Source organism: Vespula vulgaris, chromosome 9, assembly GCF_905475345.1.
Source record: "Vespula vulgaris chromosome 9, iyVesVulg1.1, whole genome shotgun sequence".
Taxonomy (NCBI): domain Eukaryota; kingdom Metazoa; phylum Arthropoda; class Insecta; order Hymenoptera; family Vespidae; genus Vespula; species Vespula vulgaris.
This window is the reverse complement of record NC_066594.1, coordinates 7,893,409-7,907,996: the sequence shown is the minus strand read 5'-3', so window position 1 is coordinate 7,907,996 and position 14,588 is coordinate 7,893,409. Positions and strand designations below refer to the sequence as shown.

Sequence of the window (14,588 nt, the reverse complement as noted above, 5' to 3'; positions counted from 1 at the left end):
TCTCGTTTCTTTTTTTTTTTTTGCGCGAGCGTGTCGCATTTCCATCGCCTTCTTTTCCCGTTCTCGCTCGCACTATGTACAAATCGATCGGTCATTTTTATTTTTCTTTTTTTGCTTTTGTTTCTGTTTTTTCAGGGCGTCGAAGGGTGAGGAGGAAGAGAGGAAAGTTGGAAAGGGGATAGTGCTAATATAATATTGAAGAAGAGCGCGGATCGTTTTCCTACGACGTACATATGTATATATACATATACATATACATACATACATACATACATACATCATACATCATACATACATACATACATATATATATATATATTTATATATATAAAGTTTGAGAAGAAAGGCCGAGGAAGTGTGACCACGCTCTTTCTTAATTAATTAATTATAATACACGCGCATTTTTTTCTTTTCTTTTCTTTTCCTTTTGTTATTTATTATATACGATTCCTATGGTTCCTTTTATATTTCTTCTTTCTTTCTTAATAAAGATCCAATAAGATAAGGGAGAAAATCGAGTATAGGCAGACGAATGATCTCTTATAGGTCATTACCTCGGATATACATAATATATTTACACACGGAGTAGTCGTTGATTGGCTCGTCGACTCGTCTCGTTTTGACGCGCCTACGAGAAAACGCACTGACGTTGGCATACATTAATCAATGTCCTTCGATAAAAAAAAGACAACTTCGGTTCGTGAGATCGAATTTACGTACGAAATCGTCCTGAAAGAATAATCAAATCTCGTCTGTGGTCCGACGTTCGTCACGGAATATCATTTTCGGAATGGCAGCATTTCATTCTTTCTTTTTCTCTCTCGATTATTTTGCCGCGTAAAAAGGAGACAAAATTGTTCGAACATAAAAAAAATTATTAGAAATATTTTTCGTTCGCCCGTCGGCATTGAAACGCGACCGTTAACGAATAATATCATATTTCGTGAAAGCATTGAGACGACGATTGTGAAACGTCGTAATTTTCAGTTGATTAACGTAAACGTTAATTATTAACGTATACAACAAACATACGTATATGCGTGAATAAGTAAATATTTACATAACGCGAGAAGAAGGAAAAGAAGAAGAAGAAGAATCGAATAACGAGAGGAAAAAAGAAAATAACGATGAGAGTACGTACGCGTGTACGTACGAAGGTACGCTTCGTTTTATTTTCTTCTTCTTTTGTTCTTTTTTTTTCGGTTGACACCTAAATGGAGATTAATCGTAAACGCTATTGGTGAGACAAGTTCGGAGACAAGTTCACAGTGTATCTTGGTTGGTTAGTCGAAGACGAACGATCGAGTGAAGGTGTCTGAAGGTTTATATCGTCTAACGCGTAATTAATAACGGCGACGCCGACGAAGTTGATTTATCATTTACGGTGTCAATCCGTTAAGTCCGTAGTATATATGTATATATTCGATAAAGAAGAGAGAGAGACGATAAAACGTAGTGACGGTTACGATCGGACCAAAGAGTATAGAGAAATAATTATTGCGAATAAATAAACGAATAGATGGATCGATTTCAACGGTCGAACGCGACTGTGTGTGCGTGTATACGTTATTCGTTGGCGCGAAAACTTGATTGCTGGTGAGAGAAGCGAGAAGCCCAATTCCGTCGCCATATTGCGCATGTGTTTTTGTGTGTGGCTATGTGTACATACGCGTGTGTAATTCGGCATATCGGAATTAGTTTCCTCGCGAATTTTTTTTTTCTTCCTTTCGTTTTTATTTTTTATTTTTTTATTATTATTATTTTTTTTTTCTTCATTACGTTACTCTTCCACCTCTTCCTCCTCCTCTTTCTCCTCCTCCTTCTCCTCCTCCTCCTCTTCGTCTCGTTATTTTATTTTACTTTTTATTTATTTATTTATTTATTTATTTATTTATTTAGTTATTTTACTTTTTTTTTTCTTTACGCGTAGGAATGAACGTCGTTCGCCGCAAGTAGAGATATTTTTAACAGCTTGAAAATATGTACTTTTTTTAAAGCAGTTTTTCTTTTTCTTTTTCTTTATTTTTTTTTTCTTCTTCCTTTTCCTTTAAGGGATGTATATTGCTTTCTCAATAAGGCTCTGCTATGCTTTACACGAATATACAGTGTTGTGATGATGATATTGTGTGGTGTGCGCGTACAACGTCTGTGATCGATGGGTATGTGTATATTTCGAGTGAGTGTTGTGTTGTGCGTACGCGTGTGTAGGATCGGTCTTCGCGAGAGGCCATTTTGGTTCTCAAGAAGAAATTAATCGTCATCATTATCGTCGTCGTCATCGTCGTTATCATCATCATCATCGTCATCATCATCATCGTCATCGTCATAGTCATCATCTTCTTCTTCTTCAACTTCTTCGAGCGACGAGATCGAAGAATTTTCAAGTGGACACCAAAGTCGGCCGCAGCACAGTCGCAATTACATTCGAAGGACGAACAAAGGGCCCACCTCTCTTTCTCTCTCTTTTTCTCTCTTTCTCTCTCTGCTGTCTGTGTGTATCGTTTGCTTCTTCGTTTCTCTCATCTACGGTGAGTACACATATTTTTACTCGTGTATATGTATATACGTAAGGTGATCTCTTAGAAATACGGAACTTAAGTACACTTTGATCGTGCACGCGTGTGGTGCGTGTATACAGACGTGTGATGTGTATCGCGTATTTTATATAATATATATATATATATATATATATATATATATATATATATATATACGTGCGTCGCGATGTGCGCGTATCATGAAACGACAGTAGAAATTACTCGATACATTTTTTCTTTTTTCTTTTTTAATCCACTTTTTTTTATGATTTTTTTTGTCTTTTGCTTTTTTTTTTCTTTCTTTCTTTTCAAAGAGAGAGATAAGACGCACTTTGATATCGAATTGTCATTATGGTGCGCGTGTACGTGTGCGTGTGTGGCCGTCCTATGTATTTGCTGTTTTTCTTTTCTCTCGTATGGAATGTGTATAGTACGGACGAATAAAAAATTTGATTAACGTTTCATAATCGACGACGTCGAGTATTCGAGAGTTGTGTGTATCGATCGACGAAGAAGAGAACAAAAACCAAAAAAAAAAAAATATATATAAAACTCGTCTCTTCTCATTTTTCTATTCTTTATATATATACTCTCGATCGTAATAGAACGTAATGGATAGAGGTTAGAGCAACTAGTAACTCGCACACAACTTTTTCGACATTTGTAATACATCCATCCATACATCCATCCATCCATACATACATACATACAAACATACATACATACACACATACAATACATACATATAAGAAGATGATAGCATGTTGCAGTTCTCGAATCTCGAACGGTTTCGGACTTTATGGAGAACGTCTTCGCGAGAGATAAGTCCTATGTATTCGGGATTCGATTGGTAAGTCGCAATACGATTCTTATGGGGAATCTTACGGGAATATTTCGCGACTCGAAATTACGCATAAAGTGTGATACAATATGTTGGAGGCAAAGCTCTTGGAAATTCTCTTTCTCTCTCTCTCTCTCTCTCTCTCTCTCTCTCTCTTTCATTCTTTCTTTCTTTATTTATCTATTTATCTTTTCTCTCGTTCTTTCTTTCTTTCTTTCTTTCTTTCTTTCTTTCTCGCAACGATGCTCGATAAGTTCGTAAAATCTACTATGGAGGGAGGCCAGGACTCTTATTTTATCTTCGATACGCGCCAAAGGAACGTGGATAAATCGTCGTGTGCATAGATATTACGATATTTGACGCTAAATCGCGCTTCGCTTTTCATATATATATATATACATACATACATATATATATATATGTATGTATGTATGTATGTATATGTATATATAACATAATCGATAGAAAAACAAGAAGGAAAAAAAAATATATATATATGTATATATAGGCCCTTACGTGCTACCGGCATTCAATTTTGTACAATAATTTAATATCTATGACGATTAAATTATTTCGATCGTATTCTACACATTATATTTCTATCTCTCTTTCTCTCCTTCTATTTATTCCTTCTTCATCTTCGTTCTTTTCGCATTATTTCTGACTAGCGGATTCGTTACATTTCAATATTCTTTTTTCTTCTCTCTCTCTCTCTCTTTTTTTTCCTTTTTTTCTTTCCTTTATTTTTTGTTTGCTTCCTCATTTATTAAGTATGACAGTCATATCGTAAAATATACATGTTTTTTTTTTTTCCTTTTTTTTTTGTAACCATTATCTCGCCGGAAGGCTAATAATAATACTCTCTTGAACTATCTATATGATACTTGACACATCTCGGACATTTACAATATATTAATTACAGACACGCTACGTAAATGTGTCGGTCATCGTTTTTTTTATCCTCCTTTTTTTCTCTCTCTCTCTCTCTCTTTCCTTCTCTCTCTTTTTTCCTCCTGTAGAAACGAAACTCCTTCTTTGTAATTTTTTTTCTCTCTCCTATTCTTCTACTTCTTCTTTTTCTTCTCTCTCTCTCTTTCTTTCTTTTCTTTTCTTTTCTTTTTTTTTTCTTTTTCTTTTTCTTTTCTTTTTTTTTAATTATTTCTGCTCCTTTTTTCTTTTCTCTGTTTACAATAGGACACACCGAAGAGTAAAAAGTTATTGGAAAAATCGATTCGTAAAGTCCCTTTCGATATCTCTTCTCGAAACTTCATCATTTTTCTTTATCTTGTTTTCCGACGAATTATAAAGTTTCCGATTCGAGCTGCATATATTTCGTTGATATTAATAATAATACGTAACAGAACTTGTATTCTTTTAAAAATATCATTTCGTTTCTTACAGACTACTCAGATCCAACTTCTCTTTTCGTTTTTCATTTTAGAAGGAAAAGAGAGAGGGAGAGAAAGAGAGAGAGACTATCGAGCCGTTCGTTTTGTCAAATCGATTAACTTTACTAAACGAAAAATATAAAGAAAACTGATGAAGTTATATGCCTAAATCGTACGTTATTTTTTATTTAACGAGAACAACAATTTTTGTCATTTTTGCGACGTCAAGCTCAATTATTAAACTAAATTTATTTTAAATATGAAATATTAAGAGTCAGGATCGAGTATTTTGTCGTTGCAATTTGACTAAAATTCTAAACAAATTGAGTAGATTTGGTACGGCGTACAACGACATTTCAGTTACGAAACGCAAAACTGAAGAGATACGAACAATTGCGTTTTCTATTTTATCTTCTTCCTACTTTTATTTTCGCATATTGTCGAGCAAGAATTGACAAAAAGAAAAAAGAAGAAGGATAAAACAAGAAAAGAAAAGAGGAGAAAAGATTAAAGGAATAAAAAAAATAAAAAATATAAACAAATAAAAAAAGAAGTAATTGGAAGATGCACGGTTTTGTTTCCAGCATATACGTACATATATATAGATCGAGTTTATGTATTTGTGTTTTACCCCTTTGATCGAGCCAGGCTCTGTTCTCATTCGACGATAAAAGCTCTGACACGTACGTGAAAGAAGCTTTCATTTCTCATTGATGTGTATTTGTGTGTATATTCGGTGCTTCCATGTTATCGTTGGTTTTACAAGAAATAATTTACAAGCTTTGCGAGATAAACGGAATAATCTTCTCTCTCTCTCCCCTCTCTCTCTCTCTCTCTCTCTTTCTCTCTATCTATCTCTTTTTTTCTCTGTCTCTCTTGTTTGCGATCAAATTGATTCCCTTTTTAAAAATTTTAACGTATCCTTTGTAATACGACCATCCCTTCTCTCCTGCGGCGTGCCAATCGATTTTTTTTTTTCATTTTTTTTACTCCAAAATTCCTTTTTCAATTTTCATCTCTCTTTCTCTCTCTCTTTTTTTTTACGCATGCGCATAACGCGTTTAAAATTCCGAAGACGTTCGAATTATTAGCTTTTATCATTGCGCATCACGGATAGATATCTCTTAGTCGTATTAGATACTTCACTTTTTAATCATAAACTTCGACAATGATATTTCATGTTTAACACGTACTTGTTAGTACATCAAAGTACATTCTTCGAATTGTTACGACGAGAGGTTAAAAATCTCATTGAAATTCAAACGTCTTCCATCGGTTTCTCGGATCAATTCAAGAATTATTTGCATCTTAACGCGTTTGATTAATTCACCCTTTGAAATGTGTATCTTTTTCTTTTTGATCGTAAGAAAATGACATGTTCTCTCTCTCTCTTTCTTTCCGTTAACACCATAGATATCTTGTAATTTGAATGGTTCTTTCTCCTTTTCTTTATTGTTCGTTCGTTCGTTCGTTTTTTTTTTATTCATTTGTTTATACAGGCTTACGTTTTACATTTTAATATCCCTTCGTACAATCTCTTACATATTATTATCGAAAATATAATAAAAAAGATGCCTGGATAATCGGCAAAGGAATGTGTTATATTTATATGGTATATCGAAGATAATCAAAGTCGATAAATTATCGTCGTTCGCGCGGACGAAAATAATTTTGGAATCGTTTAATCGTCACGACGATGTTTAATTACATATCGAACGAAAATATGACAATTATAGAATTGCAATTGAAAATAATATTTATTTACATAATATCGCACATCGCTTACGTCGAATTGCATCGATATATAATATATGTACCTGGGTAAAAGCGTCGATAAGAAATACGGACGACCTTTGAGCTTTGATATCGTTGAATCAACTTTGTGAACAAGTTGCAAAGGTTAACAGTTACTGAGAGATTATATATATATATATATATCTTTTTTTCTTGAAAGGGTGAAATCTTGCCAAGTTGTTCGTAGTTTTTCGTATCAGAAAAGAAAATAAAAGAAACGAAAAGATGAATGAAAAAAAAAAAGAAATAAACAGAACGACAAAAAGAGAAATAAGAAGAAGAAGAAGAAGAAGTAGAAGGAAAATTGTCGAAGAAGAGCAACGAGTAGACTCGTAGCATCCCGTAATATCGTTTTTCGAGGACGCCATAGATCTCCCTTCTACAAAGTTGAAATTCCGGTGCTCCACGCCCTGCATAACGGCAGAACGCGAGTCGATTCAAAGTGCAGTCACCTTTCTCAGGCAGGGTGACCGTGGAATTCCACTGGGTACACTCGAGCGGAAAAATAATCTCGTTCCGCAAAGTACATCTTTCTACTGGCGAGTGGTTGCACCGGCTCAGTCTCTTCTCTCTCTCTCGCTCTCTCTCTTCGTCCATCTTTCATCATCCTTTTTTTCCTTTCTCTTTCTTGCGTATACGAGCAAAGCGTTCGCGTTTGTGTTTCTCTCTTTCTCTTTCGTCTCTCTCTCTCTCTCTCTTTTTCTCTCTTAACGATTACCGTGCTTGAAAACTAACTAACTTAAAGTCGACCGCACCCGGTGCATTTTAATACAGAAAGGTTGAGAACTCGTCACGGAGCTTCCGGCGAAAACTCGTACCTTTTCTAAGGAAGAAGGACACGAACAGACGATGCATCGAGGATCATTGGATCTTCCAAGAAGTCCTCTCTTGAGTCTACCTTTCAAGGAGCACGAAACTTCCAACGAGTATAATTCGAAACTTGACAAATTTCTACCCCGTCTCTCCCCCTCTTTTGCATGGATCTATCAAAGCGTGTATCTGCTTTGGTTTATCAATGAATCATGATATGTGTGTACGTGTCTGCGTGTCCGCGTATCTGTATTTACGTATCGTGCGATCTCGAAAAGGAAAATTTTTGTTCCAGACTTTTACATTTTATTATGTTCGATCGTTTTTTTTTCCTTTCTATTTATTTATTTATCTGTTTTTTATTTTATTTTCTAAACGCGAAACGGTTAGTACGAGAATTCTTTTTATTATTGATATGACTCGAAAAACGATCGATCAATCGTCTCAGCTGCAATTTCGATGCAAAGGAAAAGGTCGTCCGTTTCGCGAAATAAATAAGACGAATAAAATACATAGCTATACATATATATTTTTGTATAGTTATATATTATATATATATAATAATAATATAATATAACTATATAAAAATTTGCGCTTATTATTTATAGATCAATTTCGAACGGAATTTTTTCTCCAGATCAACGTCATATAGATCATCGTACAACGAGCACTAAAAGGAAAGAAGTGTCGCCTAATAAAATTCGACGAGCGTATTTATTCACTGTCTCGAACATTTTTCCACCATTTTGATAAATATCCCTTCTGTACCTAGCTTCTTTTATTTGTTCATTTATTTATTTCTTCCCTCTCTCTCTCTCTCTCTCTCTTTCTTGTTTGTCTTTATTTCGATACTCGATCTCGATCGAGGGACAGAAGGTAAAATGATTGGGATACGTATTTCTGCCGTTTGAACGTTTGATTTTATTTTTTCATTTATTCGTTTTGTCTTTAATTATTATTATTATTATTATAATTATTATTATTATTATTTTTAAATATCATTTTGGTTCGTTCTGGCAAAAACGTATCCAAAGTTTTTAAACTACATCCCCTCGTCTTACGTCGCGAACACTAGCCGCACTAACGTTCTCCGTCGTACCTCTATACATTGGTGTTTTTATTTAGAAAATAATTCGACCGTTTAGAATATATATATATACCTATATATTTTTATGTATACATGTATATTTATATGTATGTATATAATTGCGATGCGCTATTATAGTGAAGAGAGACGATCGTCTCTCTTTTTGTCCCTTTTTTATGATACAGACGTTGATCCTACACGTTAGAAGCCGAAACGCGAGAAAAAACGCGTCGTCGACCCTATTTTCGAGACCCTAAACCCTATCCTAAAGACACGCATGTTACGTCTACGGATGAAGATCTATCTCTTTCTCTCTCTCTCTCTCTCTCCCTCTCTCTCATTTTTTCTCTCTTTCTCATTTTCTACGTTCTCGTCGGCTCTAAGCATCGATCGATCGATCGATGATTCTTCGTATTCTAATTCACACGAGTCATTTTGTCGATACCTCTCGATTCCTTAAAATCACGTGCGTATCATTGAGATTTTTCAGTCATCATCGACGTTCCAAATCTACCATCCCAATCGACCTGGTTACCGACACTCGATAGCGCACACTAGTCTTTCGTTTCTCAAGACCGACGATTTTTCGTTAATTGGTAGTCGAAAGAAGACTGCTTTCATTTCGCCCTTTTCGTAGTGGATGTTCGTGTTTGGGGTAAAATTTGTAGAATATTTAAAACGGCAGTACGTGGTTCGTACCCTCGGTACGATTTCTCTTTCGTTGGGCTGTGCACGATGAAGAGAGAGAGAGAGAGGGGGAGAGGGAGTGTGTGTGTGTGTGTGTGTGTGTGTGCGCGCGTGTGCGTGAGAGGGAGAGAGAGAAAGGGTCAAAGGGGGTTTCCCTGGCACTCCCATCATCCACGAAACTCGTGGTATCTCCGACGTCGGACGCATTTCCATAGTTGTGTTACGTCAAGATCGCGTCTATCGCGCACCAAGGCAACAACGAAGCAAGACTTGCGAATCTCAATGAGATTATTATCGTCCTTTACGTCCGTCGTATCGGCCAATGGAAAAGTTTTTAATACATCGTCGGTAGGTCGGTCGGTCGGTCGATCGGTCGGTCGGTTTAATTCGACGGTGTCACAAGAACGATGTCAATTTTGTAAGAGATTTTTAAAGTTTAACGTCGTTCCTCGTTATTTACGCTCGATAAGTTCCAATGCCAGCAACATCGAGACCGTCGTGAAGTTCCATCTCGAGTTGTGCCTCGCGATGTTTGTCGGCACGAAGCCCTCCTCCTCCTCCTCCTCCACCGCTTCCGCCTCCACCTCCGCCTGCACCAGCATCCCTGTCACGATTATTCCTCTCGCGCGTCGACGATCTATCCTTGTCACGCTCACGGGGATAGTGATGATAGTGATGAGCTCCGTGTCCGTTAACGGGCAGCGTCGGATAAGAGGATTGGGAGCAAGTGGATTGGTGCCTCGAGGGTAGAGGCGGGGGTGGATGGTGTCCGGGTATTCCGTTCTGAATCCTCGACTCGCCGTGCATCCTATCGATGCAATCGTTGCCCCTCGACGGCAGCTGAGGCGGCTGTGGCGTACGGCGTAGCGAGAGATTGGAATAATGCGATCTACCGGTGCTGCCGTTATTGCCGCTACCGGAAGCACCGGGAACGGTGGAACCGCTTCCGGCGACGGCACGATCATCACCGGTACCGTTCAAGGACGATGAGCTCTCCTCGACTGACATTCCACCTGGCCCACCGCCTCCGCCACCGCCACCGCCTCCTCCTCCTCCTCCTCCCCCTCCCCCTCCTCCGCCGCTGGAGCGATGATGATGACCGCTCGACGCGGGCAGCGTTCCCGGACGACGCATTTGACGCGCCGTCTCACCGTCGATGTAGGTGAAGCCCTCGGCGAGCGTGGTACTACCGTGGGGCAAGAACCAAACACCTCCGGTGCCGGGGCTCGCCGCCCGAAGTTCTAGCTACAGTTCCGTCACGGGTATCGGCTTCATCCCCACCGTCATCTGCCCGTGCTGTTGCTGCTGCTGCTGCTGCTGCTGTTGCAGCTGGTGCTGCTGTTGTTGTTGCTGCTGCAGATGATGATGATGATGGTGAGGCGGTATAGGTTGATTCTGCGTTTGGTGATGATGATGATGATGATGAGCGTGGGCCGATCTGACGATGTACTCGTCGTCGGAGAAGGTCTTTTGGTACTCGTGCTCCTTCCTCGAAATACCGCGATTCTTCCACTTGTAATCCTTCAAAGCGTCCCTGACGCGCCTTCGACATCTGTAATAGAGTATCAGTGCTAGGCCCGTAAAGAGGGCGAGGCCACCCGCGCACAGAGTCGCCAGGAGGGCCTGCTTACGAGGATCCGAGAAGGCGCAACCCAGCTCGTCCGGCGTCATACCCTTGATCGATTTCCCTTTGGATTCCGCCGGCTCGGCGCATATCACCGGACTGGAGTTTCGCGGCACGAGCACCTCGGCCAACCACATCAGACTGCAGTCGCATACGATCGGGTTCTCGCTCAGATCCAATCTACGTAGCTCGTTCCAAGCGACCAGGGACTCGGAAAAGCTCGTGAACGCGTTATCCCGTAACATGAGGTGTCGCAGATTCGGCAAGCCCGCCAAGGAACCGTCCTCCATCGTGGCTAAACGCTTGTTGCTGTTCAACACGAGACTCTCCAAGTTGGCATTGTCCGAAAAGGCACCGCGTTCCACGGTGGTCAAGAGCTTCGAGCCGGAGATGTCGAGCTTCTTGAGTTTCGAGAGACCCTGAAAGGCTCCCGATCTCAGAATGGTAAAGAAGTTCTGACCGAGGGTGAGTTCCTCGAGCCGTGGTAGCACCGCGAGTTGCTTTGTCGGTACTTCGCGCAACTTGTTCCCGCCAAGTTTCAGAGTACGTAAAGCGTTGAGACCTCGGAAGGCGCCGTCGCTGATGTTGTCCAGACCGGCGCCCATAACGTCCAGAATGGTCAGTTGTTCGAGCCCTTTGAAAGCGTCGTCCGGCAACGTCGAAAACGCGTTCCAACCTATGTGAAGCTCGGCAAGGGCGTTCAATGGCGCCAGCGCGGGCGACGGTATCGTTCTCAGTTGATTGTCGTCGAGATACAGGACTCTCAGGGTGCCGAGCTTCTGAAAGGCGTTGGGCTCCACCTTGGAGATTCGATTCTGACCGAGATCGAGTTCCTCCAACTTTTGTAGAGACGCGAAGAGCCCGTTCTTAAGGCTTTCCAAGTAATTGTCGCGCAAATTCAGCACCGTCAAAGATTTTAAGCCTTGAAACGTCTTCTCCGTCAGCGCCGAGATCTTGTTGTGCTTCAAATGCAACTCCACCACTTGTTTCTGCGCCTCGAAGCTACCGTCTGGAATGTTGAACAGATGATTGCTCGAAAGGTCGACGTTCTTGAGGTCGCCGTAAAATTGAAATACAGCGGCCTCGACCGTCTTTATTCGATTCTCTTTCAATACCAATCGTTGTATGCTCGGATTAAGAGCGATCGGTATAACCTCCAAGCTGGCACCCACGCACGACACGACGAGGGTATCGTCGTCGCAAGTGCAACCGTTGGGACAAAATCCAGCGCTGCTCATTACGATCAGGCAGGCCAATAAAAGCAAACGTAATCCGTTCTTCCCGCTACTGTTCCGTCCGTAAATCTGCAATAAGAAAAATGAAAAGAAACGTTAGTGCTAAAGAATCCGAGACGGTAGAGGCAAGTTTGAAAAATGGCAAGAAAAGTGCTACGTCGTGACCACAGCGAAATTAACGGGATTTTGAGAAAGAACGAAGGCGAACGCGTGAGAAGATTTATAAAGATTTACGTTAGGTATAAAGAATCCGCGCGCGCGCGCGCGAGAGAGAGAGAGAGAGAGAGAGAGAAACTAACGGAACGAGAGAAGTTACGATCTTTAGTTCCCTTCGTACGTCTTTCGCGTACACGCGCATTATTCCGCTCGCAAAGTCCGCTAATCCCTGCAGGAAATACGCGGAAACGTGCGGATATGTTCATCGTTACTGCGTGTCAGCTGTATTAAAGCTAAAAATGGGCACGTCATTAGGAAGGGATTATACTCTCGGCAATACCGAACTTCCTCGTGGCTTCTGCTACGTTCTGACCCCATTACTCATTTCTCATTTCAGCCGCATTACGTGAGTATTACGAGATTCAGCTACTATTTAATGAGTCTAGGCTCTGGCGTGCTTTGATATTATTTATGCGAACCGCGAGCCGCCGACCACGTGTCCGATAGCACCTCCGAAAACCGTGGCAGGAGGCCACGACTACATATTGTATCGTGCCGCATGCGGAACCGCAAATTCGCGTTCGTGCTCGCCAATGTTTAGAGAGACCGAGCTTAAGAACGAACGATCCGTTACTCGAATTGGGAAGCATCTTTTTCTTTCTTTTTTCTTTCTCTTTTTTCTTCCTCTTTTTCTTAATATTTCGTCGAGAGTCCGTTTACTCGCTAGCTACCTAATTGCGTTATCGTCTGATATCCGTCGAAGGATTTTTAACTATCGCAAATACTTCCTCGCGGGATCCCATGGATAAAGGGTTTTTTTGTTTCGAGTAAACACTCGATGATACTTTGATAGATAGGCAGACTCGAGAGGGATTTTTCCCGTAAGGGTAATACTCGAGGTAACGTTTCTAACGATTGCAATTTCGAGATCGTCGATGGGAAGTGGTTGCGAGTGGTCTAATTAAAGCCACTTATCTACACGTACCATATATATATATATATATATACATCTTTGCACAAGGATATCCTAGCGTTCTTTCATGGGGAAAAAACAAAAAACGAAAAGACTCATTGAAAATATCGAGAGTCTTTATCGTATTTCGATGTCTCGGAAAACGTTCGAAAGAAGATTCTTCATCGAGCATGTGTGTGTGTGTGTGTGTGTGTGTGTGTGTGTGTGTGTGTGTGTGTACACACGCGCACACATGTACAGAACTATGGGAAACGGACCGTTTGCGTTCATCGATCCATAGCATCTCTCGCACCCAATAACTCCATCGTCGTCCACGTTGTGGGTGTTGACAAGGCCACAAACGTACATACACGTACGTACATAGATACGTACATAGATACGTGCATACCTATACTCGAAGCGTGAATCTAGAGAGAGAGAGAGAGAGAGAGAGAAGCAGGAAACGCGATGTGCCGGCTTTTTGTCTTAATTTCACGGCAATGCAAGCGCCTAATTACCGGTAGATAACGCGCTGAGAATACGGCAGACGTCTCGACTTATCGTGTGCACTAATCATAGACGAGAGAGAGAGAGAGAGAGAGAGAGGAGGAGAGGAGTTACCCACTTCTCTCTCTCTCTCTCTCTACACGTTCGTACAGGGGATAACGTCACGCCCATCCAACGTTTCCGGCCGAATACGTCAGATTTAACTCGATGTAATTAGCGATTACGAATTACCCTTTCGTCCATTAGCATAGACACGATATGTACACTAGATTTGTATTCGTGGAAATACGTTGCCATACATACAGATTATGAACATCTATTTCGCTCCTTCTCTCTCTCTCTCTCTCTCTCTCTCTCTCTCTCTCTCTCTCTCTCTCACTCTTTATCTCGCTATCCCTTTTTCTCTCTCTCTGTGTGTGTGTGTGTGTGTCTATATATATATATATATATATATATATATATATATATATATATATATATATATGGGGTACAAGGATTCGTATTCTCTTTGGCTCATTTAAATGGAATGAAATTCAGGTTGAATTCGCTAAATTCAAATTCAATTTTGCACGAATGTTCGTTTCCACTTGAAGCTTAATAATCTCTCTCTCTCTCTTTCTTTCTCTTTCCCTTCTACTTGCCTCTTTCTCTCTCTTTAGATCCTTCTGTCTCTTTCCGTCGTTTTACCAAACTGTCTCTCCGTATGACCCACTTTTCAGTCATTGCTCCGGCTATTTTCCAAGCGTGCAGAGATTTAATGTTTACAAATATTTGCCTCAATACGTCGCGTTCTAATGGGATCCGTCTTCTTCTTCTTCTTTTTACTATACGTTCTCGACCGAATCGAACGTATGAACGAACGAACGAGCGGAAGAGGGAACCGTACGATTTTTTCGAGAAAAATATTTGCCGTGTTCGTCGAGATATCTAGTCTTGAAAGGTTATTCATATTTTTCGCGCTATTAATTTT

The 14,588-nt window shown here is 40.3% G+C and overlaps 2 protein-coding genes across 4 annotated transcripts in view; both read right to left on the bottom strand.

The window, feature by feature from the left end:
- Positions 1-5: 5 nt before the first annotated feature.
- LOC127066245 (protein no-on-transient A-like) lies at positions 6-10,278 on the bottom strand. The gene has a single exon (XM_050999736.1). It carries the CDS (start codon positions 10,276-10,278, stop codon positions 9,601-9,603), a length of 678 nt encoding a protein of 225 aa, XP_050855693.1. The 3' UTR covers positions 6-9,600.
- A 111-nt stretch (positions 10,279-10,389) lies between these two features.
- Positions 10,390-14,588, bottom strand: part of LOC127066242 (leucine-rich repeat and immunoglobulin-like domain containing-NOGO receptor-interacting protein 4) — a 241,189-nt gene continuing 236,990 nt past the window's right edge. For all 3 annotated transcript variants that reach the window (XM_050999722.1, XM_050999723.1, XM_050999721.1), the window contains one exon: positions 10,390-12,072. In XM_050999722.1, the coding sequence (XP_050855679.1) occupies positions 10,390-12,072 (1,683 nt within the window). The remainder of the gene's footprint in view (positions 12,073-14,588) is intronic.